At 44.4% G+C, this 25263-nt stretch overlaps 1 protein-coding gene across 1 annotated transcript in view; it reads right to left on the reverse strand.

Moving 5' to 3' along the window:
- Nucleotides 1-25263, reverse strand: part of LOC142289995 (cilia- and flagella-associated protein 337-like) — a 200453-nt gene that overhangs the window by 161574 nt on the left and 13616 nt on the right. Inside the window, exons 4-9 of the mRNA XM_075333941.1 lie at nt 24151-24234; nt 21852-21917; nt 13735-13965; nt 10696-10778; nt 9077-9169; nt 3425-3470 (exon numbers count right to left, since the gene is read on the reverse strand). Coding sequence (XP_075190056.1) covers nt 3425-3470; nt 9077-9169; nt 10696-10778; nt 13735-13965; nt 21852-21917; nt 24151-24234 — 603 coding nt within the window. The remainder of the gene's footprint in view (nt 1-3424; nt 3471-9076; nt 9170-10695; nt 10779-13734; nt 13966-21851; nt 21918-24150; nt 24235-25263) is intronic.

The raw sequence follows: 25263 nt of genomic DNA on the forward strand, positions 1-25263 counted from the left end.
AGTACAACGAGCAACATGCGGCCTTGCGATGTCATGTTAAAAAATGGCTCCTGGCATATTTTAGAGACATGGCCATAACACGATTGATCCCGTCTGTACTGCAAGTGCAATTGAACATCATATATAAAGCCTAAAGCGGGCTTTACACGCTGCGACATCGCTAGCCGATGCTAGCGATGGTGAGTGTGATAGCACCCACCCCTATTGTTTGGCCGATATTTGGTGATTGCTGCCGCAGCGAACATTATCTCTATGGCAGAGTCACACGCACTTACCTGGTCGGCGGCGTCGCTGTGACTGCCGAACAATCCCTCCCTCAAGGGGGAGGGACGTTTGGCATCACAGCGACGTCACTAAGCGGCTGGCCAATCAAAGCGGAGGGGCAAAGATGAGCGGGACGAACATCCCGCCCACCTTCTTCCTTCCTCATTGCTGGCGTGTGGCAGGTAAGGAGAGGTTCCTCGTTCCTGCGGCGTCACACGTAGCGGTGTGTGCTGCCGCAGGGACGAAGATCAACTTTGCCCACGCGACAGCAGTGATATTTGAGAATGGACCCCCATGTCAATGAGGAGAGATTTTGGACGTTTTTGCAACGATCCAAAATTGCTCCTAGCGGTCACACGCAACGAGATCACTACAGCGGCCGGATGTACATCACAAAATCCGTGACCCCAACGAGATCACTGTAGCGATCTCGTAGCATGTAAAGCCCGCTTTAGGCATCAAATTGTCTACATAAACCATCATGTGGTGTTTCCAGTTCATAGGGCTACGAGCCAGAAGTCCGACTACAGGTGTCCATTGACTTTATGTCACCACTCTCAAAAATTATCAAGATGCAGAGCAAGACAACAATGGAGGCTGAAATGGAGGTCTATCTTCTTCAGCAATAAGTGTTTGTTATGGATGTAATGATAGCCAGAGATTGGTCTGGAGATCACATAGGCGACGCTATAAAGAAGCCTTCATGTGGAAAAGTCACAACAGTCCTACTCTTGGTATTCTGGTGTGGGGTGGCATAATGTACGATAGCCAGACCCTCTTGTCTTTATTTCAGGTACATTACACAGTGCAGTGTTACAGCACATACCTTAAACAACCATTAATAACCTCATTGACGGCATCCAAGGTGTGTAAGTTTGGGGATTTCTGTACCTGGCGCTCATGCTTGATACTGAATAAATTCAGATGTTTTTAAAAGTTTGTTCCCGTTTTTTCATCACTTGCATATTAGTATCAAGTCTATCCGTCCTATGACTTACATAATTCCACAACTTTTCCTTCTTGATCTTGCAGTTTCATTGTTGGTGAGTTTATATCTGCACCCAAGTTTTCCTACTACACTGTGTGCAGAATTATTAGGCAAATGAGTATTTTGATCACATGATAATTTTTATACATGTTGTCCTACTCCAAGCTGTATAGGCTTGAGAGCCAACTACCAATTAAGTAAATCAGATGATATGCATCTCTGTAATGAGGAGGGGTGTGATGTAATGACATCAACACCCTATATAAGGTGTGCTTACGCTTACTTCCCTCCTTTTGCTTTATTCCCCTGTGCACGTATAGTCTCTCCTTTGTGTTTGAGTGCAGTGTGTAAGAGTTTTTGTTCTCCCTTGTTCGTGTCATTTTTGTGGGGTTTAATACTGTGTTTCCAGCCCGCCTCAAGGGTACGGAAGGGGGGGGAGTAAGAAGATAGGTCAGTCAGAAGTCAGGGTCACGCTGGGGGCTCAGACCTGGCTACCATCAAGCCTACCTCTAAGATAAGAGCCCACAGTCTCAATATAAGGTGTGCTTAATTATTAGGAAACGTCCTTTCCTTTGGCAAAATGGGTCAGAAGAAAAATTTGACGGGCTCTGAAAAGTCCAAAATTGTGAGGTGTCTTGCAGAGGCATGCAGCAGTCTTGAAATTGCCCAACTTTTGAAGCGTGATCACCGAACAATCAAGCGTTTCATGGCAAATAGCCAACAGGGTCGCAAGAAGCGTGTTGGGCAAAAAAAGCGCAAAATATCTGCCCATGAATTGAGGAAAATCAAACGTGAAGCTGCCAAGATGCCATTTGCCCCCAGTTTGGCCATATTTCATAGCTGCAACATTACTGGAGTATCAAAAAGCACAAGCTGTGCCATACTCAGGGACATGGCCAAGGTAAGGAAGGCTGAAAAACGACCACCTTTGAACAAAAAACATAAGATAAAATGTCAAGACTGGGTCAAGAAATATCTTAAGACTGATTTTGCAAAGGATTTATGGACTGATGAAATGAGAGGGACTCTTGATGGGCCAGATGGATGAGCCAAAGGCTGGATCAGTAAAGGGCAGAGAGCTCCACTCCGACTCAGACGCCAGCAAGGTGGAGGTGGGGTACTGGTATGGGCTGGTATCATCAAATATGAACTTGTGGGACCTTTTCGGGTTGAGGATGGAGTGAAGCTCAACTTCCAGACCTACTGCCAGTTTCTAGAAGACCACTTATTCAAGCAGTGGTACAGGAAGAAGTCGGTATCGTTCAATTAAAACATGATTTTCATGCAGGACAATGCTCCATCACATGCATCCAACTACTCCACAGCGTTGCTGGCCAGTAAAGGTCTAAATGATGAAAAAATAATGACATGGCCATCTTGTTCCCCTAACCTGAACCCCATAGAGAACCTGTGGTCCCTCCTAAAATGTAAGATCTACAGGGAGGAAAAACAGTACACCACTTGGAACAGTGTCTGGAGGCTGTGGTGGCTGCTGCACGCAATGTTGATCGTAAACAGATCAAGCAACTGACAGAATCTATGGATGGTAGGCTGTTGAGTGTTATCATAAAGAAAGGTGGCTATACTGGTCACTAATTTTTTGGGGTTTTGTTTTTGCAGATCAGAAATGTTTATTTCTAAATTTTGTGCAGTTATATTGGTTTACCTGGTGAAAATAAACAAGTGAGATGGGAATATTTGTTTTTTATTAAGTTGCCTAATAATTCTGCTCAGTAATAGTTACCTGCACAAACAGATATCCTCCTAAGATAGCCAAATCTAAAAAAAAAAAAAAAAACACTCCAACTTCCAAAAATATTAAGCTTTGATATTTATGAGTTTTTTGGGTTGATTGAGAACATAGTTGTTGATCAATAATAAAAAAAATCTAAAATACAACTTGCCTAATAATTCTGCACACAGTGTATTGTTATGTATGGCCTGTTGTGCATATTGTACAGCCATAAAAGGGCAACCATGGAGGCGTCATGCCTGTACTGTACCCCTGTAAATCTCCCATTTCATAGGAAATCTGTTATTATGTGACTGAAAATAAAGTGTCATGTTCTATCAGATAGCCAACTTGTAATTATATGATAACATTTTTTTAACTCAAAAATTCAGGTGTAAATATTGAGTGACCAGCGATGGGCCAGTTTGCTATATCTTTACCTTGTCATCGCCATATAAAATCATACATTCATCACTGTCAGTTCCACTGCAAAGAGAACAGAAGAAATAAGCTTAAATGCTGAAACCTATATACAGCATATTACTGAAATCAGTATACAGTACAGTATACGGAAAGTATTCAGACCCCTTTACAAATTTCACTCGGTTTCATTGCAGACATTTGGCAAATTCAAAAAAGTTAATTTTTTCTCATTAATGTACACTCTGCACCCCATCTTGACAGAAAAAAACCCAGAAATGTAGACATTTTTGCAAATTTATTAAAGAAAAACTGAAATATCACATGGTCATAAGTATTCAGACCCTTTACTCAGTATTGAGTAGAGGCAACCTTTTCATGAGTCTTCTTGGGAATGATGAAACAAGTTTTTCACCCCTGGATTTGGGCATCCTCTGCCATTCTTCCTTGCAGATCCTCTCTAGTTCTGTCAGGTTGGATGGTGAACGTTGATGGACAGTCATTTTCAGGTCTCTACAGAGATGCTCAATTGGGTTTAGGTCAGGGCTCTGGCTGGGCCAGTCAAGAATGGTCACAGAGTTGTTCTGAAGCCACTCCTTTGTTATTTTAGCTGTGTGCTTAGGGTCTTTGTCTTGATGGGAGGTGAACCTTCGGCCAAGTCTGAAGTCCAGAGCACTCTGGAAGAGGTTTTCTTCCAGGATATCTCTGCACTTTGCCGCATTCATCTTTCCTTCAATTGCAATCAGTCGTCCTGTCCCTGCAGCTGAAAAACACCCCATAGCATGATGCTGCCACCACCATGTTTCAATGCTGGAATTGTATTGGGCAGGTGATGAGCAGTGCCTGGTTTTCTTCACACATACCACTTAGAATTATTATCAAAAAGTTTTATCTTCATCTCATCAGACCAGAGAATCTTATTTCTCATAGTCTGGGAGTCTTTTGTGTGTTTTTTTGTAAACTCTATGCAGGCTTTAATATGTCTTGCTCTGAGGAGAGGTCACTCTGCTATAAAGGCCCAACTGGTTGAGGGTTGCAGTGATAGTTGACTTTGTGGAACCTTCTCCCTACTGCATCTCTGGCGCTCAGCCACAGTGATCTTGGGGTTCTTCTTTACCTCTCTCACAAAGGCTCTTCTCCCACGATTGCTCAGTTTGGCTGTATGGCCAGGTCTACGAAGAGTTCTGATGGTCCTAAACGTCTTCCTTTTAAGGATTATTGAGGTCACTGGGCTCTTAGGAAACTTGAGTACTGCAGAAATTCTTTTGTAACATTGGCCAGATCTGTGCCTTGCCACAAATCTGTCTCTGAGCTAATTGGGCAGTTCCTTTGACCTCATGATTCTCATTTGGTCTGACATGCACTGTGAGCTGTGAGGTCTAATATAGACAGGTGTGTTGCCTTTCCAAATCAAGTCCTATCAGTTTAATTAAACACAGCTGGACTCCAATGAAGGAGTAAAACCATCTCAAGGAGGATCACAAGGAAATGGACAGCATGTGACTCAAATACGAGTGTCTTAGGAAAGGGTCTAAATATTTATGACCATGTGATATTTCAGTTTTTCTTGATTAATAAATTTTCAAAAATTTCTACATTTCTGTTTTCTTTGTATCAAGATGGGGTGCAGAGTGTATATTAATGAGAAAAAAATGAACTTTTTTGAATTTACCAAATGGCTGCAATGAAACAAAGAGGGAAAAATGTAAAGGGGTCTAAATACTTTCCGTACTCACTGTATATTACTGAAATCAGTATACAGAATATTACTAAAACCTGTATACAGCATATTACTGAAACTTTTATACAGTATACTGATCACACAACAGAAATTTAAAGGGTTATTCTCACCTTGTTAATAAGTAACAATGCAAAGTTCTTGTAAACACAACAAATTTGCAATTTACTTCTAATTAGAATTCCTTTCCATTCACAAGAATTTAGGGATTTTTTTAATTCTATATTTTACTGGTTATTGCTTTGGTGACTGGCCACTGCTGCAGTCTATCAGAGGTGATCAGTTTCCTAGGCAAATTGTGTGTGCTTTCAAGATCTTTGCTTTAGAGCCTGCAAGCTCTGCTCTGAGGCTTGTCCCCCCCCCTCCCCCGACCTCCTCTGATGCTACAGAGGTACCTCTGCTTGCAGAATATGAGGGCAGGTAGTTTGGACCAGTGTCACAATCATGCTGCTGGCCCAAAGTGTCATTCTACAGGAATGCCCCTCCCCACGAAAAAAAAAGAAGCCAGAAGACAGTAGGAGGCAGTGCACTACTGAAGAACGATCATGAGTAAACATCTTTAAAGAACTTAGGCTTTTCTTGGAAAGAGATCCTAAAACTTAAAGGGAATCTGTCACCAGGTTTTTGCTACCTTATGTGAGAGCAGCATAGTGTAGGCAAAGAGATCCTGAAGCTACCACATTTATCTTAGATCACTGTGTGCAGCTGTTCTGACTTTATCTCAAAATTGAGTGTAGCAGAGCTGGGAGCTGTCTCCACCCACACCAGGCTCTCAATAGAGATTGTGCACTGACTGTGAGGTGTCAATCACAGCAGGGGATGTGCTAGACATTTTTTGCAGAGGAGTCACATTAATGTTAATCACAAAGCAACAAACCCTTTAGTATGAGTAAACAATAGCTGAACACAGATAAGAGAAACACTGATTTTTTTACTTTAACTCATGCAGCATACTGTCTTCAGCTTACATTGCAAAATCATTGTGACAGATTCCCTTTAAAGGGATTGTCTCAAGTTTGTATCTGGTTAAGAGATGTTTGATGAAGTTCTGGTGCTCACTGAAGAAATACAGGTGATTTTTGGAGACTTAAGGGTGCTTTACATGCTGCGACATCGCTAGCGATTGCTAGCGATGTCGCGAGCGATAGCACCTGCTCCCGTCGTTTCGTGTGACATTTGGTGATCGCTGCCTAAGCGAACAATATTGCTACAACAGCGTCACACGCACATACCTGTTCAGCGACGTCGCTGTAACCGTCGAAAAATCCCTCCTTCAACGGGGAGGTGCGTTCGGCGTCACAGCAACGTCACAGCGGCGTCACTAAGCAGCCGCCCAATAGCAGAGGAGGAACGGAGATGAGCGGCCGTAACATGCTGCCCACCTTCTTCCTTCCTCATTGCCAGTGGACGCAGGTAAGGAGATGTTAGTCATTCCTGCGGTGTCACACACAGCGATGTGTGATGCTGCAGGAACGACGAACAACCAGCGGCATGCACCACCAACGATATTATGAAAAGGAGCGACGTGTCAACGATCAACGATTTTTGGCGTTTTTGCGATCGTTGATCGTCGCTCCTATCTGTCACACGTTGCGATGTCGCTAACGATGTCGGATGTGCATCACAAACACCATGACCCCAACGATATATCGTTAGCAATGTCGCAGCGTGTAAAGCCCCCTTTACCCCATGAGAGAATGTTAATTAGCTTACATCCAGAAGGATAAAAACTATCTTCTATTAGTCTAACTGGACAGCTGTTTTGGGATTTGGCCGAGAGTCGTGACACCTGTCTACAGTTGTGTGTTGAGTTTAGCTAATATGAGATCGTTTTCATCCTACTGAAAGATGGATAATTGTATAAACCACCTGGGTCTCACTACCCCTTCCCCACAAAAGGCAGGAACTAAGCAGAAAATTAAAACTAAGAAATTCTATACAATTTGATAATTTTACTGTAAAATGTCCTACAGACCTCTCTGAGGAATTTTAAGTTGGCGGTACAGCTCTCAAGATTGTCCTTAAAAGGGTTATTCCCATCTCTAAGATCCTATCCTAATACCGTATGTTGTAGATGTAATAATAATAATATTAGCAAATCCCTCCAATTAGAAATGTATTATAGTTCTGATTATTCACTATGTCTCTGAGCAGATGTTTAGGGCATTGCAGGACCTTAGGTATCCATGGTTAGCCACAGTTAGTTGCTATTGATTATAACCATAGATATCTAATGTCCTGCAATGCCCTGAGCATGAGGTAAGCGACATAGTGAATCAGGAGAGCTATACTACATTTCTAATTGGAGGTATTTGCAAATATTATTATTATTACACCTACTACATATTGGGATAGGGTTTTGGAGATGGGAATACCCCTCTAAGTCTGTAATATGAAAATGTCTGTTAGGTCTGTGAGCCACTGTACAGGGTCCATGCACTCAGCAATGAGCTCTAAAGTCTGGGGCTAGTGCTATATGTGACCACCCAGTGGCTGTCATGCCTGTAAAGGTTTTAAAGGGAACTTGTCATGTAGAAAGTGCTATTAACCTGCATATATTGAGTTCATCTGCAGGTTAATAGTGTTCTAACACCATGCAGCAGACACACTGAGAGCCCCATTGATGGGAGGAAATGATCTTTATTCCCCCTGGCAGCCTTGGGCTTTCAGTCATGGGGGTGCGGCCAACACGGTTTCAGTCACCACTAAGAATAGTGGCTGTAAATACAATCCTGACACTAAAGGGGGCTTTACACGCTACGATATCGTTAATGTTTTATCATCGGGGTCACGTCGTTAGTGACGCACATCCGGCGTCATTAACGTTATCGCAGCGTGTGACACTTATGTGCAACCTAAAACGATCGCAAAAGTGGCAAAAATCGTTTGCCATGGAGAGGTCGTCCTAAAACCAAAAATCGTTCACCTCTCATTAGCGATGTTGTTCCTCGTTCCTGCGGCAGCACACATCGCTGTGTGTGACACCGCAGGAGCGAGGAACATCTCCTTACCTGCCTCCACCGGCAATGCGGAAGGAAGGAGGTAGGTGGAATGTTTACGTCCCGCTCATCTCCGCCCCTCCGCTTCTATTGGACGCCTGCTGTGTGACATCGCTGTGACGCCCCACGACCTGCCCCCTTAGAAAGGAGGCGGATCACCGGCCAGAGCAACGTTGCAGGGCAGGTAAGCCGTGTGACGGGGGGGCGCAATTTTGTGCGCGACGGGCAGCGATATGCCCGTGTCGCACAAACGATGGGGGCGGGTACGCACGATAGCGATATTGTTACCGATATCACTACCGTGTAAAGCCCCCTTAACAGCCGGCTTAGCATTGCATCAGTAGAGAACTGACTGTCTGTTAGTGCCAGTGTGTGGTTACAGCCGCCGCTCACTATGCACTGAGTGATGACTGAAACCACATCAGCCGCACTCCAAAGGCTGCCTGGGGGAGTAAATATCCTTTCATCCTGGCAGCAGGGCTCTTAGTGCAGCAGTTGCACAGCTTCAAAACACTATTAACCTGCAGATTAACCCCATATCTGAAGCTTAATAGCATTTCATTACATGGTTGGAAGGAGCCAGGGTGAGATGGGACTATGTCCACCAGTCAAATTCATTAAAAGTGGCGGCCCACCCTACATCATACATATTACTCCAGTCACTGGCAAGGCACTCAAGACTGATTTATTCGTGGCGTGTGACTCTTAATGAACGCGGCGCTTCTTATTCCTTCACGTCCCTCATTAAACTGGATTATAAATGTCTTAATGAAATTGGCCCTAATGCTAAACAGTAGAATTAAAATATTATTAATTTATTAATGAATTGATAAATAACTAACCTATGATGTTATTACTTGCTAATTAATAAATTTAGGTTATACTGATGATTTTTTTTTCAGGAAAAACAATACACACTCATAGTTATACATTACCAGTAATCTAGTTTTAATGGCATTGTTTCCAGTCCTGTAATCTGGCAGTATGGTTCCAGGTTGGAGAGTTCATACAGCTGGATCTCTCGATCCCTACATTGCGTACAACAGATTTCATTAGTCTTTCATGTTGGCTGAAATCTACATTACGGAAAATAAGTATATGATACACTGCCAATTTTACAAGTTTTCCTACCTACAAAGAATGTACATTTTTTCTTGTTTTTTTTTTTTTTTTATTCTGTCTGTCACAGTTAAAGTGACCTATGATAAAAATTACAGCCCTCTCCATATTTTGTAGGTGGGAAAACGTGCTAAATATATATAAGTATATATAGTATACTATAACAGACATAACTTCTCAAATTTAATTGCATCCTACACAAACATTTATTTCAGGGACTTCATATCATTACACCACAGCTGCCTCAGAGTATATATATATATATATATATATATATATATATATATATATATATATATCATATTAAATTAATAGTTTACTGTAATGTAATTGACCATGTTAAAATACGTCATGAGAATCGTTTCTGAAAGAAATTGATATTAGTGATGAGCGGGCACTACCATGCTCGGGTGCTGGGTACTCGTAGCTAGTGATGAGTGAGCACTACCATGCACAGGTGCTGTGTACTTGTAACTAGTGATTAGTGAGCACTACCATGCTCGGGTACTCTGTACTCGTACCTAGTGATGAGTGAGCACTACCATGCTCGGTACTCATAACTAGTGATGAGCGGGCACTACCATGCTCTGGTGTTCAATTTTTCGGAACTAGTGATGAGCAAGCACTGCCATGCTCGGGTACTCGGTACTCATACCTAATGATGAGCGGGCACTACAATGCTCAGGTGCTCGTAAGTAGTGATGAGCGAGCACTACCATGCTCAGGTGCTCGGTACTCGTAGCTAGTAATGAGCGAGCACTACTATGTTCAGGGGCTCAGGACTCGTAACTAGTGATTAGTTAGCACTACCATGCTTGGGTGCTCGGTATTCGTAATTAGCGATGAGTGGGCACTACCATGCTCGGGTGCTCGGTACTCGTAACTAGTGATGAGTTAGCACTACCATGCTTGGGTGCTCGGTATTCGTAATTAGCGATGAGTGGGCACTACCATGGTCGGGTGCTCGGTACTCGTAACTAGTGATGAGTTAGCACTACCATGCTCGGGTGCTCGGTATTCGTAATTAGCGATGAGTGGGCACTACCATGCTCGAGGTGCTGGGTACTTGTAATGAGCAGTTGGATGCTCGGGTGAGCATGACTCGAGTAGCAAGTATAATTGAAGTCAATTTGGAAATCGAGCGTTTTTCCAGGAACTCTTCCGGAAAAATGCTTGAGTCCCCTTTTGACCTCCATTATATTCAGTTACTCAATTCACGCCCTTCTGAGCGTCCAAATAGTAGTGCTTGCTCATCACTAGTTACGACTACCGAGCACCTGAGCATGGTAGTGCCCACTTATCACTAATTCATATGTAGAAAACATTAGGTAAAATGACAGTTTATGCTACGTTGTTATATTATAATGTAATATAATATACGTCAATAATACACTATACTATAATCTATATAGAAATAACAGATACATGTACATACCCTGTTGCTAGGACTAATTTATTATATTGTGTCATGATTGTAAAATCTGTCACCCATTTTGTCATCTTCTTTACGCTCTTTTCCTAAAACCCAAATGAAATGTTCAATGTTTAAGAAAAATAGACAGAGGAATGAATGCAGCACTACTGACACGTCTGGATTAGTAAATATTCATTTTAAATAACATTTTCCTAGCACTGAGGTATGATAGGTCCTCTTTAAAGGGGTGTTCTCATCTTCAACATCCCATCCCAATATGTAGTAGGTGTAATAATAATAATATCAGCAAAATACTTCCAATTAGAAATGTAGTAAAGTTCTTTTGATTACGTATGTTGCTTACCTCATGTTGAGGGCATTGCAGGACCTTAGGTTTCCATGGTTATGACCATGAGCAACTAACTAAATGTGACTATAACTGTGGTCGTAACCATGGATACCCAAGGTACTGCAATGCCCTGAACATGAGGTAAGTGTAACGCCCCCGTGGCAGCGGCCGAGCTGCTCAGATCCGGAGCCGCGGTGGCTCGAGGGGTCTCCGGATCCGGGGGGTCCGCGCGGACACTTGAATTAAAAGAGGGGGGATATGTACAAGGGAGTTAGAAAGTTCGTGATGCCACCCACGGTGCGTGGTAATGTGAGGTACCACCGCTGCTGTTGTGGAGCCTGGTGACGATGGTGCAGTAGCAGGATGTTTAACTCCTCCGTGGGTAGGGGGGTTGTGTCCCGGGGCCCGTTGGATTGTTGGTGCTTGGGGTGCCGTGGGGGATAGAAAAAGGGGTTTCCAGTGTACTCACTCAGTCCAGGAATAACAACACTGACAGCTTGTAGGGAGCACGCTTGGGTCCGTGCCCTTGGTGTTGCTGTTAGCCTGTGGCCCTTTCTTCACCCCCATCGGGTAAATTACCGGAACGCGTGAAACTACTTCCTGGCCTACGGTCCCCGTACCCCGTCGTACCCTGACCCCTGCCCGGTGATAGCTCAAGGCCGCCGGCTGCCTTCCTCGGCAGTCTGTGCCCCTTGACACAATCCCCTGTGACCGGGGTTCCAGCTCCTACCAGGCCCAGACCAACGTCTGCCACCTAGTAACTACAGGCGCCCTGCTTCAGGCCGGTGCCCTCTCCCTTTCAGAGAGTCACCTGCACCTCCTTCCTCTCCTGGTTCACTTCACTCTCCTCTGCTCCTGTGTCACTTTTCCCACTTTCCCCTACCAACCCCCCATGTGGGCGACCCTATTCCATTCAGGCCCCCCAATGGTGTGTCTGGTGGGTACAATGTAAAGTGTTCCTAGGATTTTGATTGGCTAAGCTGTTAGTAACACCAAAGGACCAGGACCCATAACCAAGGAGGAGTGGATACTGTGCAGAAGGGCAGATTGCACAATACCCTGTGACGACCTGATAGACCAGGGCGTCACATAAGCAACATAGTGAATTAGAGGAACTTTACTACATTTCTAATTGCTGGGTATTTGCTATTATCATTATTATTATTATTATTATTATTCCTACTACATATTGGGATAGCATGTTGGAGATGGGAATACCCCTTTAAATCTGACATCTTTGAATGAATTTTCACTAGGAGCTTTAGTTTCTTTCCACCCATTATCTTTCTCTTTGCCAACATTTCCCACTATATAACACTGATGTTGGACAGTACTGTATTTCCAATTCTCACATTGCAGTAACATCTTGAGCTTCGCAGTTGTGGAGTTAATAATGCTGCTGCACTGTGTTCTTCTTCTGAAACATCTAAAGAAGCCCGTAATGGGCGCCTTGAAGACACCAGACAGCGGCCATAAGGAGTTATGAAGTCAAACGGTGATGTCTATAAACATATGAGGCAGGTCTCTGTAGCGTCCCTGAGACTATCAGGGTGCTACAAGGTTCTGCATCCCCACAAGGATGCAGGGCCTACCCCCTTAGGGACCCAGAACCCCAGTGCCGGTACCAACAAAAACCCAGGTAATCCCAGTTTTCCTCAACAAGCCCCCATACAATGGTACCCAGCTAGGGTGGGACCATGGATGGCCGCCTAGAAGTGGAACCACTCCAGTCCACTAGTTGACCAGGTGGGAGGGGCAGACTGTGCAGAGTAGTCAAAGAGTTGACAGCAGTAGAGGAGTGAAGGTGGAAGTGAAGCAATGTCCTGACTCGGGTTAACGCTGACTTGGTACCCAGGAGAAGTGGTTGCCGGTTGAGTATGGTGGAGTACTACGCACTGACGAGGTACAGGACCCTAGGACAGGAAAGAGCTTCAAGCCGACCTGTTAACACTTGCACAGCAAAGGGGACCATCAAGGACCTTGCTGACCCAAACGAATCCAAAGACTCAGTAGCAAAGGGAGAACCAGGGACAGGACCAGAAACTCCAACCCCACAGGGTTCCCACTACCGTCAGGCGGACAGAAGTGGACAAACCACAGAACAGGGACCCCCAGTGTTCTATACCACGGGGACCCACTTACCAGAGACAGGTACAGGGGAAGAAGGTATCAGAGAACCAGACTGGCACTGGGATGAAGGGACCTGGAGGCGAAACCAGCCGGCCTCAGGCAACCAGTTAACATCTGCAGAAAGTGAGTAAACCATTTGCACTGAATACTTGTGTGGACTACCTTCTTCCGACGCCCACTGCGCCATACACCTTCTGGGGCAAAACCCTACGTGCGGAGGGTCTACCATTCTAGCTGCCAATACCACCAGACCCAGTAGACACATTCGGCAGCGGCGGCTCCCTACACTTAGCCGCAACACCGCAAGTGGCATCACAAGTGAACATTATCATATTCTCCCCTATAAATATCCCCATTAGAAAAAGGGCCCAGGGCACGAAACCGGGTAACGGCCACCACCGTGACATCCCAAAGAATGACATTGCCCGGAACCGAGTATCCCATATCCCTGGGTGCGACATCTCCTCCATAAATCATTCATACACCAACATATACATCTAACACCTTCCTAATCGCTCCGCAGACTGTACTTAACTTATCTTTATAGGTTTATTAAACATTAACCCTTTATTATAACTTACAAATATTCCTTTGTCACGCTTTAGCTTCAGTTGTGTAGACCAAAACAAGATGTGGCCGTCTTCCCTAACCATTATTAGTGCGTTGTCTGGCATTAGAAAAACTCGCAGAATAGGATCCCCGTGAACGATGTCTTGGATGGTCGCCGGTAACATGAAGCTGATTCTCCTGCGCCTGAGATAAGAGTCTTCCAGCTCGGAGTAGTCCAGTTGCATGTAAGTGCAGAATTGTTCCTAAATAGATTATTACATTACACCAAGGCAATAATAATAATGATAATAATAAATAATAATAATAATAATAATAATATTAAAAAACTAATAATGCAAAATAAAATAATAATATAATAATAATAATAATAATGATGATGATGATGACAATAATATTTGTGTTTGTCGTCATTATCATTCTCCTTATATACTAATATTGTATCATTTATAGAAAATCTGTCGCCCTTAAAACTGAATAGAATTTACAGTACTTTATGCGACGTAGCCTCTACAACTCCTTCCTGCACTATAGATTTGTCTTATTTAATTTTAAATGGTTTCATTGCATAAGCAAATATGGGCTCTCCGATGCACCGAACATGCCGCTAGGCTTAATTGACAACACTCACCTGCCGAGAGCAAGTGCTGCCTGAATGGAATCCCTGGCCCCACATGCCACACTGACACTGCAGGAGCCAAACAGGCACCCATGTACGCAGTGTAAGTGCTGAAACACAATCACTCCTATCTCTTGTCTGAGGCGTACCCTCGCTGAAGGTACGATCACAAAGTAGCATGAGAGAGCTGTAGACAGGAGAGAGATGAGAGCGCGCCCGCACTCACTGGGTTCCTGCAGTGTTAGTGCGGATGGGCAGTGCCAGCAATTTAAAACAGGCAACACTCGCTCTTGGAAAGTGTGCTGCGTTAATCAAACTAAGAGGGGTGCGCGGCATGATGATTAAAGGGGGGGTGGTACAGTGCACTGTGTCCTGGGCCAAGCTAAAGGTGCACCAAGGAGTAGTGCTGGACACAAACAGAAAAGGTCCCTGTGCAAGTGTAGTGCCCCTGAAGCCATCAGGGCACTACAAGGTACTGCATCCTTTCAAAGATGCAGAGCCTACCCCCAGGGACCTGGAAGACCAGTGTCGGTAACAGCAAAACACATTAAAATCCCAGTTTTTCCCCATCCCCAAGGACTGATAACAGACTGCAGCTGGACCCAATGGATGGCCACCCAGGGGTGGAGCCGATCCAGTCCACCTGACGACAACCAGGTGGGATGGGACAGACGGAAGTGGAAGTGAGAGGAGACGGACGTTACTGCTCTGGAAGGAGATTGTAATGGCGACCTGAGGGCCCAAGCGTGTGGTTGCCGATTAAGTACAGTGGAGTACTCCCGAAACCATAGCACCGACAGGGTACAGAGCCCTAGGTCAGGCAAACGATCCAGGCAGACCTCATAAAATCTGCACAGTGAAGGGACTATTCAGGACCTCACTGACCTTAGAAGTCCGGGGGCACCAGCAGTAACGGGAGAACCAGGGAGAACCAGGGACCGGAACAGAACACCGACCCTACAGGGTTCACACTGCCTGCCGTACGGACCAGAGACTGGAAGACTACCAGGAGGGACCCCCAGACACTCCAATCCACGGGGGCCCACCAACTTGAGAAGGGTGCAGGGGAAAAAAGCCACCAGGTCACCAAACCGGCACTGGGACTAAGGGGACCAGCGGTGAAAACCAGCCTTCCTCCGGGTACCAGCCATTCAACTGCTGTAAGCAAAGAGAACCAGTTACACTGCAATCCCTTGTGTGGCCTACCTTCTTTCTGCACCTAACTCCATCACCTACCCCCTGGGGCCCTGGCCCTACTTGCGGAGAGTCAAACATCCAGGCTGCCGTTAACATCAGCCCCAGCGGAGAGACTGTGCAGCGACGGTTCTATCTCCATAGCCACAACCTGCAAGTCGCGTCACAACATAAACTTTATTAAATATTCCCCTGTACAAAAACCCTTTTTAAAGCGACCGCCAGGGTCACGGAACTGGTCAACGGCCACCCAGTGACATCCCAATAGTACACCGTCCGGGAGAGAGTACCCCATAGCCCTGGGGCGAGTCACAAGGACAATGTATGGGCCCTACAGTCCAATACTTCTGTCTCTGGCGGACGCGGTTTGCTGCTTTGAAGATGGTAGTGGCCTCTCACCTCTTGGGTTCCTGTGCGGTTGTACAGATTGCCCCAGTGATATGTCTGCCACTCCTGAAGAGCCTTCATTTACAGATGCATTGAAACCATTTTTCTTTACAATTAAAGATAAAAAAGTCTATGCTGCTGTGCCACCCCCGTAACAGCAGCCGACGCTGCTCGGATCCGGACCCGCTGCGTGGCTCGAGGGAAACTCCGGACCCGGGGGTCACGTGGACACGCCGAATGAAAAGGGGGACATAGTTGTACGGCCTTGACCGTATTTTATTTGTGACGCTACCCACGGTGTGTGGTGAAGTGAGACACCACCGCTGCTGTTGTGGGGTACCTGGGGGAGATGTAATGGCAGCTGGATGTTAACCCCTCTGTGGGTAGGAATGGTTACCCCGGGGGTATCTCTGTGCAAGGTATGGCGATGGCAGGGGCCTGCGTGCCCAGACGTAGCAGGGGATATTTGGTTACTCACAAGTAAATGAATCACACAAGTCTTTTGGTAAACCAAGGTGCTGGTGGCCGGCCGCCGCAGCCAGTTGTACTCTGGTCCCCCACCCGGGCTGGTGATCACCGTCTCTTCCTCTGCACTGGTTGTAGTTGTGTGTTTGGACTTCCCGGTGTGGAACACAGGAGTCCGCTCCCGGCTGTCTGTGTGCCTGAGGAGTCGTGCCCGCTGACGCTGACCCGTGGGATCTATGGTCCCTGGCGGTTGCCCTATCCCATCTGTGGGTGGTTGTCTGCTTTTGGCACTTTGGTTGGGACAGTACCTGTAATCCTGCCCTCAATTGGTTGATTTGCTAGGCCGTTGGTTCCAGTCCTGGCTTTAGGGTCCGAGTACCCCATCAGTGCACGGTTTCAGGTCTGGTCTCCGGTGTTGGTACCGGCGGGCTCCAAACCTGCTCCAGTCCTCCTCAGATCTGCCAAGCTGTCTTCCCGTCTCCTGCTGCTGGATACCACCGTCTCCCACCTAGCCAAGGTACCAGGGCTCCGGCCCTGGCACCGTTCAACTTGAACTTCTCCTCTGCTGGAGCTACACCTAGCTCCAGCACACACTCCTCTCTACTTGAACTACAGACTAGAACTGTTTGGTTTCCCGCCCCAGGCTGTCTAGACCCCTAGGTGGGCGTTCCCTAACCGCCTGGTCCTGCCCACTGGTGTGCCTGTCTTGCCCTGAGGGGGGTGACTAGGGTTTCAGGTCGGCTGTATGTGACCTAGGTGAGTGATGGTGTTATGCGGGGCCTATTGTGTGACTACCTGGTTTTGCCAGGGCGCCACACTGCATGTATGAGAATTACAGGGACTAAGTCCCCTAAAGGACTGTATAGTTTAAACTAAGTTTTGGGGCTGACATCCTCTATCATCATGTCAATCTAAGAACACTAAAGCTCCTTTTTTTTTGCCACCGATTTGCCCGTCTTTACATCAGTGTTTACAGTGCGCTATTGAAAAGAGATTGTAAGCACTGTCTATGCTTGGCAGCGCTGCTAGACTGCAGAGGTGGCCGGAAACCTAGACAAGAATTAAACATTAAAATTAAAAAAGAGGAATTTAAACTAGACTAAAATAGCAAAATTGTTTGTTTTACAAGAACCTTGCCATTTTAACCATTAATGATATTGAGGCAGCCCCTTTAATATCCCTTCATAATGCTCTCAGTGGTGTTTTTCTGATATAGACCACTGAATCTCATGCAGAGGTATTACTTTAAAGTGAACTTGCCATTTCATCAGAATACAAAATTAATATGTAGGTTATCCAACACCCGTCACCCCCACTGATCAGCTGTTATCTGCTTCAGTGTTGCTGCTTGATTTAAACATCTTGAATGGAGCAGTAAAGTGCAGCTCTATTAAATGCATAGCAGCCATGGCCCAGTATTACGGAATGACTCCTAATCACTGGAATAGGAGCTGTTCTGCAATCCCGTAGCGGCTGCTACACTATGAATGGAGCTGTGCTATGTAGATCCATTAAAGGGAATCTGTCAGCAGGTTTTTGCTACTTTATCTGAGAGCAGCATGATGTAGTCAAAGAGATCCTGAATCCAACAATGTATCACTTAGATTACTGGGTGCAGCCATTGTGATACAATCAGAATTATTAGATTTAGCCATGTAGCAGAGCTGAAAGAGCTGCTTCCACCCACACCAGGCTCATTATAGACATTGTACATTGACAGTGAGATGTCAATCAGAAGAGGGGGCGTACCAGACTACCCTACTCATGAGTTTCTAGTCCTGTAATTATAAGTCATGCTGCTTAAACAAACATAGCAAATAAACAAAAGATGGGCTGTGACTAAATAGGCATGCCTGAACTAAAGGGGGCTTTACACGCTGCGACATCGCTAATGCGAACTCGTTGGGGTCATGGAATTGGTGACGCACATCCGGCCGCATTAGCGATGCCGTTGCGTGTGACACCGATAAGCGATTTTGCATCATCGCAAAAACGTGCAAAATCGCTCATCGGTGACATGAGGGTCCATTCTCAAAAATCGTTACTGCAGCAGTAACGAAGTTGTTCCTCGTTCCTGCGGCAGCACACATCGCTCCGTGTGACACCGCAGGAACGAGGAAGCTCTCCTTACCTGCCTCCCGGCCACTATGAGGAAGGAAGGAGGTGGGCGGGATGTTACGTCCTGCTCATCTCCGCCCCTCCGCTTCTATTGGGCGGCGGTTCAGTGACGCTGCTGTGACGTCGCTGTGAAGCTGAACGAACCGCCCCCTTAGAAAGCAGGCAGTTTGCTGGTCACAGCGACGTCGCCGGGCAGGTAAGTAGTGTGACGGGTCTGGGCGATGTTGTGCGGCACGGGCAGCGATTTTCCTGTGTCACACAACAGATGGGGGCGGGTACCCACACTAGCGATATCAGTACCGATATCACAGCGTGTAAAGCGGCCTTTAGTTTAAACCATTGCAGCATGCTGGTTTCAGCTTACATGCAAAAACCTGCAGATAGATTCCCTTTAAAGGTTTACATCCCATGGCTATCAGACAAATAGTAGTCCCATGTATCTGACCCCCACCGATCTGATATTGATGATTTATCCTTTTGGTACGTCAGCCATATGTTGTGACTGGACAATCCCTTTAACTATCTTTTAAATTGACATAAGCAACATTTTGGATACAGACAAAACAGTTTTTTTTTCTGATGTTAAGGCTCCGTTCCCACTATGACTATTTGGTGATTCTTTGATTTTTGTAGAATGTCTGCAACATTTCTGCACCGTGTAAGACAATTAGGTTACTTGCTCATTTATTTATTGCATTTTTAAGTGCGTCTTTTTACATTTCTTATTATATTTTTTAACACTGAGGTTTTTGGCTCTATTCGTTATGTGATGCTTTATATAAAGCTGCTTTGCTTTAGATACAAAATGGTATTTGGCTTTGACAAAACTTTAATGATACTACCTGTGTTTTAAGTGAGTCTTTGCAGCATGTGTATTTTTCACCTGTAGATTTTCCGCATCTGATGCAATTCTGTGGGGAAAATCTGCACATAAAACTCAACGTTCCACGGAAAAGAAAACGGCATGTTGGAAATTTCAAACATGCAACGTAAAAAATGTAAAAATAAAAAGCACAGTGGGCATGAGATTTCTACAAAAAATACTTTGCTGGAACTGTACGACGGTGCTTTGGAAATACACTGGATGAAAAACTCACAAAGTCATCGTGGGAACATAACATAACAATTAAGATAATAATTTCATTAGTATGTATATCTGGAATTGATATTAGTCAACATGTGGCCAAGGGTTAGTCGAGCTTTGGAAGTGATGATTATAATAAAGTGTCAGATCATTGATATTGGTTAAAAAAGATTGAAGAGACAATAAAAGCGTAAATACAATAGAGTCTTATCCGGGTAATATACAATTAAAACCGAGGTAGATGTACTCACCTTGCTGGGTTGTGTAAGTCACACCCAGTGTAATAGCATAAACAGGGCTGCACTAACCCCACATGGAAGTAGATGCTGATGAGGAGGAGAAGGGGTTAATCTAAGCTGCCATGAATGAATTGATGAGACCAAGATCATGAACAAGTGATTTAATGTCAACACATTTCAGAGTGAGTAGCACTCCTTCATCACAAGCTTGTGTCACGGGGTATGAAATGACAGAACAGGGGCTCCTAGGCTGCCCTCAGACTTGAGACTGTGCGCTGTCTCTTATCTCAGAGGTAGGGTTGATGGTTGCGAGGTCTGAGCATCCAACGTGACCCTGACCCTTGGGGCGGGCTGGAAACACAGTATTAAAACCCCACAGGAACAACACGAACAAGGGAGAACAAAAACTCTTACACACTGCACTCAAACACAAAGGAGAGACTATACGTGTAAGGAATGCAAAAGGAATGAAGTAAACGCACAACAGGGGAACTTCCGCACCACTCAAAATAGCAACTACAGATCACCACTAAGACCGGAATAGCTGGAGCTACGCTAAAGCTATTATCGGAGCTGAGTAGTAAGGTCCAGAATCTAATATAGGAAGGAGACGGCTGTGATTGGTCATTATCAACCTGAGCTCCTAGTGTGGCGCCCTTGAGGCTTCAGTCGCAACACAGTATTGCACCCAAATTTGGGTGTAATGCTAAACTCGGATCCTAAGGAGGTCTTTCCTAGTTTCACCACTTACACACTCAAATACACACCAGGTCATCGATTCTCAACTCACGTCAGCACAGACTAACCCCTTCTCTTCCTCTTCAGATCATTGACATTGGACATATAGTACATAATAAAATGCCTATCATCCTTCTCCAATAAAATACATAGGTCATAATTAATATGGAGTAAATATTATATAATAACTGCGCCTGTCATCTGATGTCTGCGGCTTTGTTTTTCTCTGTTTGCTTTACTCTGCATGTTAAGTAGGATGAAAATAATACATAGGAGAGTGTGAGGCTTGATGTATTTTCAGGAAACGTACAATCAGTCGTATTATGAGCCCATGTCTCAATATTCAGCAGAAAAGATTCATTTAATAGAGGTGTATAGTTTGTAAACTTCTCCTCAAGCCAATTAAAATCAGTAGGGGTTTAGTTATCTGTTCACGTCTCGCAGGAATGAGCTCGTTATAAGGAAAAGTTTTTCTATAACACTAAATTAAATATAAAGTCTATTAACTATGAATTGCCAATAAGCCGAAAACTCCAAGAATATCACTGAAAATGTGAGGCAGGGAATAATCCTCCGGCCAAACTACATTTTTATGACTATTTTAGAAATAAACAATCTTCTCATTAAATTGCTCAAAACTCAGAGACAATGCTCCAATTCAACGGAATATTAATCTTTACATTTACAGTTGATGTTGGAAAAAAGATTGTTTTTCTATAGCAGTTGTTGTTGGAGTTGGCTTTCCATCTAAAAGTTCACAAAGACGACCGTCTAAAAGACAACGGCTTCTTTAGAGAGGCCCTGTCGCTTTTCTTTTGTTCCTATGCCTCTCTGTTCCTGAGACATGGTGCCCTCCTCCTTATATGTAAGTCAAGTATTTTTTAGTCAACGGGGCGTGGTCTTCAACTCTTCTCTGGGGGCAACTTCTTAAGGACTATGCCCAGTTGGGTAAAAAATTACTTTTATATACAGGGAAGAGGGTGCCATATCTCAAGACCGGAGGAGAGCTGGAACAAGAAAAACCATGCCAAATTAAGAACCGCAACATTTACACAAAACAAATACATAATGAATGTATGACAACTGTCAGGTTGTCTTTAGTTTGTCAGTTGTCACAATATTACTGCAGGATAGTGAGGGACAGAGGGCTTCTATGCTGTCCCTCACACTAGGGGACCCTATGCTATCCCAGACCTCCAGATTACCCCTGAAGCTTGGAGACGCCAAAGGCACTTGCCACAGACTCCATGGATCATTGATCAGTGTAAGGTACAATAAAATACTAACCCACTGAATTTTCCCAGTTGCTGTGAAGTCGATTTTCATAAACAGCTTTTCTATCTGTTCATCACTCTGAAGAGAAAGAGACAAGCACATTATTAGTCACCGTTCTCTACTGATGAGGTTGAGCTGTGGTTCTTATTAGTTAGAATCTAGCCATGTCTTGGGTAACTTGAACATTTCAGATTCTCTTCACTAAAGAAAAACATTTTTTAAAGGAAATATGAAACACAATCTCTTTTTTGGCCATATACAACTTGGTGGGCAAGATAGATTTCCACATGCCTAATGATAAATCCATATATTCTTCTGAAAAAGCTTTCGACAAGATTGTGGAGGTGTCTGCGGGTATTTTTGTACATAACTCCAGTAAAGCTTTTATAACGTCATACTTTGATGCTGGCAAAGAGGGTCTGGCTTTATAAGCTCAATTCTAATACATCTCAAAGGTATAAGATGTGGTTGAGTTCAGGGCGTTGTGTGACCAGTCAAGTTCTTCACCATGAAGCTCCCCCAAGCATGTTTTTATGGGCTTTACTTTGTGTACTGGGCACAGTCATGGGGAACAGAAAAGGGCCTTCACTAAATTGTGTCCATAAAGTTGCAAGCTACAATTGTCCAAAATGTCTTGGTGTGCTGGAACGTTAAGATTTTCCATCACTGGAAGTAAGAGCCTAGGACAACCCATGAAAAACAACACACGGGATTATCTGTCCACCACCAAAATGTATAGCGAGCATAATACAGTCAGGCAGGTAATGTTCTCCTGGCATTTGCCAAACTTAAACTGACAGAGGAACGGGATTCATCACTCCAAATAACATATTTTCACTGCTGCAATGAGGGGAGCTATACATCACTCCATCAAACACTTGCCCTTGTGCTTGGCGGTATAAGGCTTGCATGCACTGCTCAACCATGGAAACCCATACTTGGGGCACAGTTTTTGTACTTATCTTACCAGAAGAGATTTAGACTGCAGTTATGGAGCCAGCAGGGCGTTGGTGACATTTATGCCCTCTGCTCCTCAGCACTTGGTGTCCGTGCTCTGTAATTCTACGTGGTCTCCGTGTTGTGGCTGAGTTACTGCAGTTGCTTCCACTTTTTAATAATGTTCAATAGATGTTAGTAAAGTGAGATGGCATAGTGAGGGGCTGCATGGTATAACTGGATGAAAAGCGATGGAAAGAAAATCTGAATTCAATGAGTAAGATGTGTGTCCCAATAGTTTTTCCAACAGAGTGTTTCTCAAATATATGGCAGGCATACCGTCATGGTGTAACTTTATCTTTTGTAACATTGAAAGTAGAAGATTTAGTCAAATTAAACTAATAAGTAGAGATGAGCGAACCTGAGGTTCGGTTTTCGAACCAAGCACCAATTAAAAAACCGGACTCGGGGGCTTTACATGCGAACTTAACTCTCACGAGCAATACTGCTTGGGTACGCTTGGTGCTCAGCCCTGTGTGAGCCGCTTGCAGTGTTTGAATGGCTCTCACTGGGGGTAACAATACCGCGATCGGATGTAGTATCCAACCCCCCCAAAAAAATTGAAAATACCTGCCCACCCTCTCCCGGAAGTGATCTGCTTATGGCTGTCTGTAAGTGGGCATAGACTCAAATATCCAATCACTATTTCCGAACCTCCTCGGGCAAGGTTCGGACACATAGAGGCTCGGTTCGTTTGGTGCCAGCGAATCGAACCTCCAAAGGTTCGCTCATCTTTACTAATATCCTAGATGGATTTCAGCTGCTAACCGATATTTGAGATTGCACAGGTATGGGCGAGAGCATCCCGGCTTCAGAGAAGCACAATGCGCATGATCGGCAGTGCAGAAGCTATTCTTCCTATCATGCTCATTGTGCCTATCTGAAGCTGGGAAGCGTATACCCGGCTTGTGAGGCACACAGATTTCAAGGAGCTCACGGTGACGCCGGCTCATGGAAATTATGTTATCATGCCCACAGCGACATAATAACATGTAAACAGAGCCGACTAGTCTTTTGAAACAACACCCCTGAGACTAGTCAAGGCCCTAATTAGCATGGAAACATCACACTTTTTAATTACTTTTTTTAAACATTGATTTTAGTAAATAGCATTAGACAGGGCTTGTTAGGCAGGGAATGCGAAGGCTGCTTGGTTGGAGGGCACAGAGGACCGGACAGGTCATCTTTAATGAATTCTAGGGTGAAATATCTTTGTAATTTTTGAAAGCCTTTCAAATGAGTTTCTTCTATCAGGTAAATAAAATATAAATAAAATCAATATCAAAATAATCCTACAATTTAGAAAAGAACTTACGGTTGCTCGTAATCCTGTGCTCTTCTTTACTGCCCATTTAAATGTATCAATAGTCAGAGATTTATGGCCATTCTTTTCAAGCTCCTAGAACAAACAAATTCCATTGATTACAGTAAAGAGAATCGATTCCTAACCAAGGTCGCCCTGACAATCTTGGCATATTATATAAACTCATCCAAATGTATTTGTTTTGTAACCTGTCCAAGAATAACTCAGGGATTGCCTTTGTACACAATTATTTACTTTTTTCATTTTGAAGGTTGAAATCTATTAAGAGACTTATCACTGGAAAAGAAAAAGTCTTATAAATAATGATAACAGAATAAATAATACATTGTATGAGATGTAAGACACAGATATGGCTGAGCTGATTTGCGGCATCAATTTATTTGACTTTTTTCATCTGCTTACTTTGGCTAAGGCTTTTAAAATTTCACAACAAAAGGATCAGATGTTGCCCTTGACATTACATGTACAACTTATTTATTTATTTTACCCGCTAATATAGCACTATTAATTCCACAGCGCTTTTGTCACGCTGTACTCTAAGATGTACAATAGCAGTACAGCGCAGTAATGTGGGACTGAGAGGATTCCTGAAACTATCTGAGAAGGTAGTTAGCTGGTAAACCACTAGGGGGCGTAAAAGTGGAGGAAACGTATGAGCAGGGAATTCCCTAGCAGAGGTAATACTAGTCAAGCCCACCAGATGGCAGTAGAATCGTCAGAAAGCCGTGTCACAACATGAGGTCTTGTAAGTACACAAGGGCAAAGTCTAAACGTAGTCAGAGGGAAGCAAATAGTCAGTAGCCGGGAAATCAGAGCCTAGAAGCGAGGGGGAGTGGGAAGACAAGACAGAATAAAGGTAAACAGATAAGGAACGATCAGGGAGACAGCGGGAGAGACACTGATGGAGACAACAGAGGAGGTTAACAGGTCAGGTGAACACGGAGGTCAGGAGGGGGCAGGGCAGACAACAGGTCACTCAAGAGCAGAACACAGCAGAGCCAGAAATATCACTGGCGAAGTCCAAGAGAAACAGTGCCCTAATAAAGCAGTCTGACCTCCAGAACGAGGCAGAAAGGATTAACCCCTAACGTAACTTGCATCAGA

This window comes from Anomaloglossus baeobatrachus, chromosome 2 (genome assembly GCF_048569485.1).
Source record: "Anomaloglossus baeobatrachus isolate aAnoBae1 chromosome 2, aAnoBae1.hap1, whole genome shotgun sequence".
NCBI lineage: Eukaryota > Metazoa > Chordata > Amphibia > Anura > Aromobatidae > Anomaloglossus > Anomaloglossus baeobatrachus.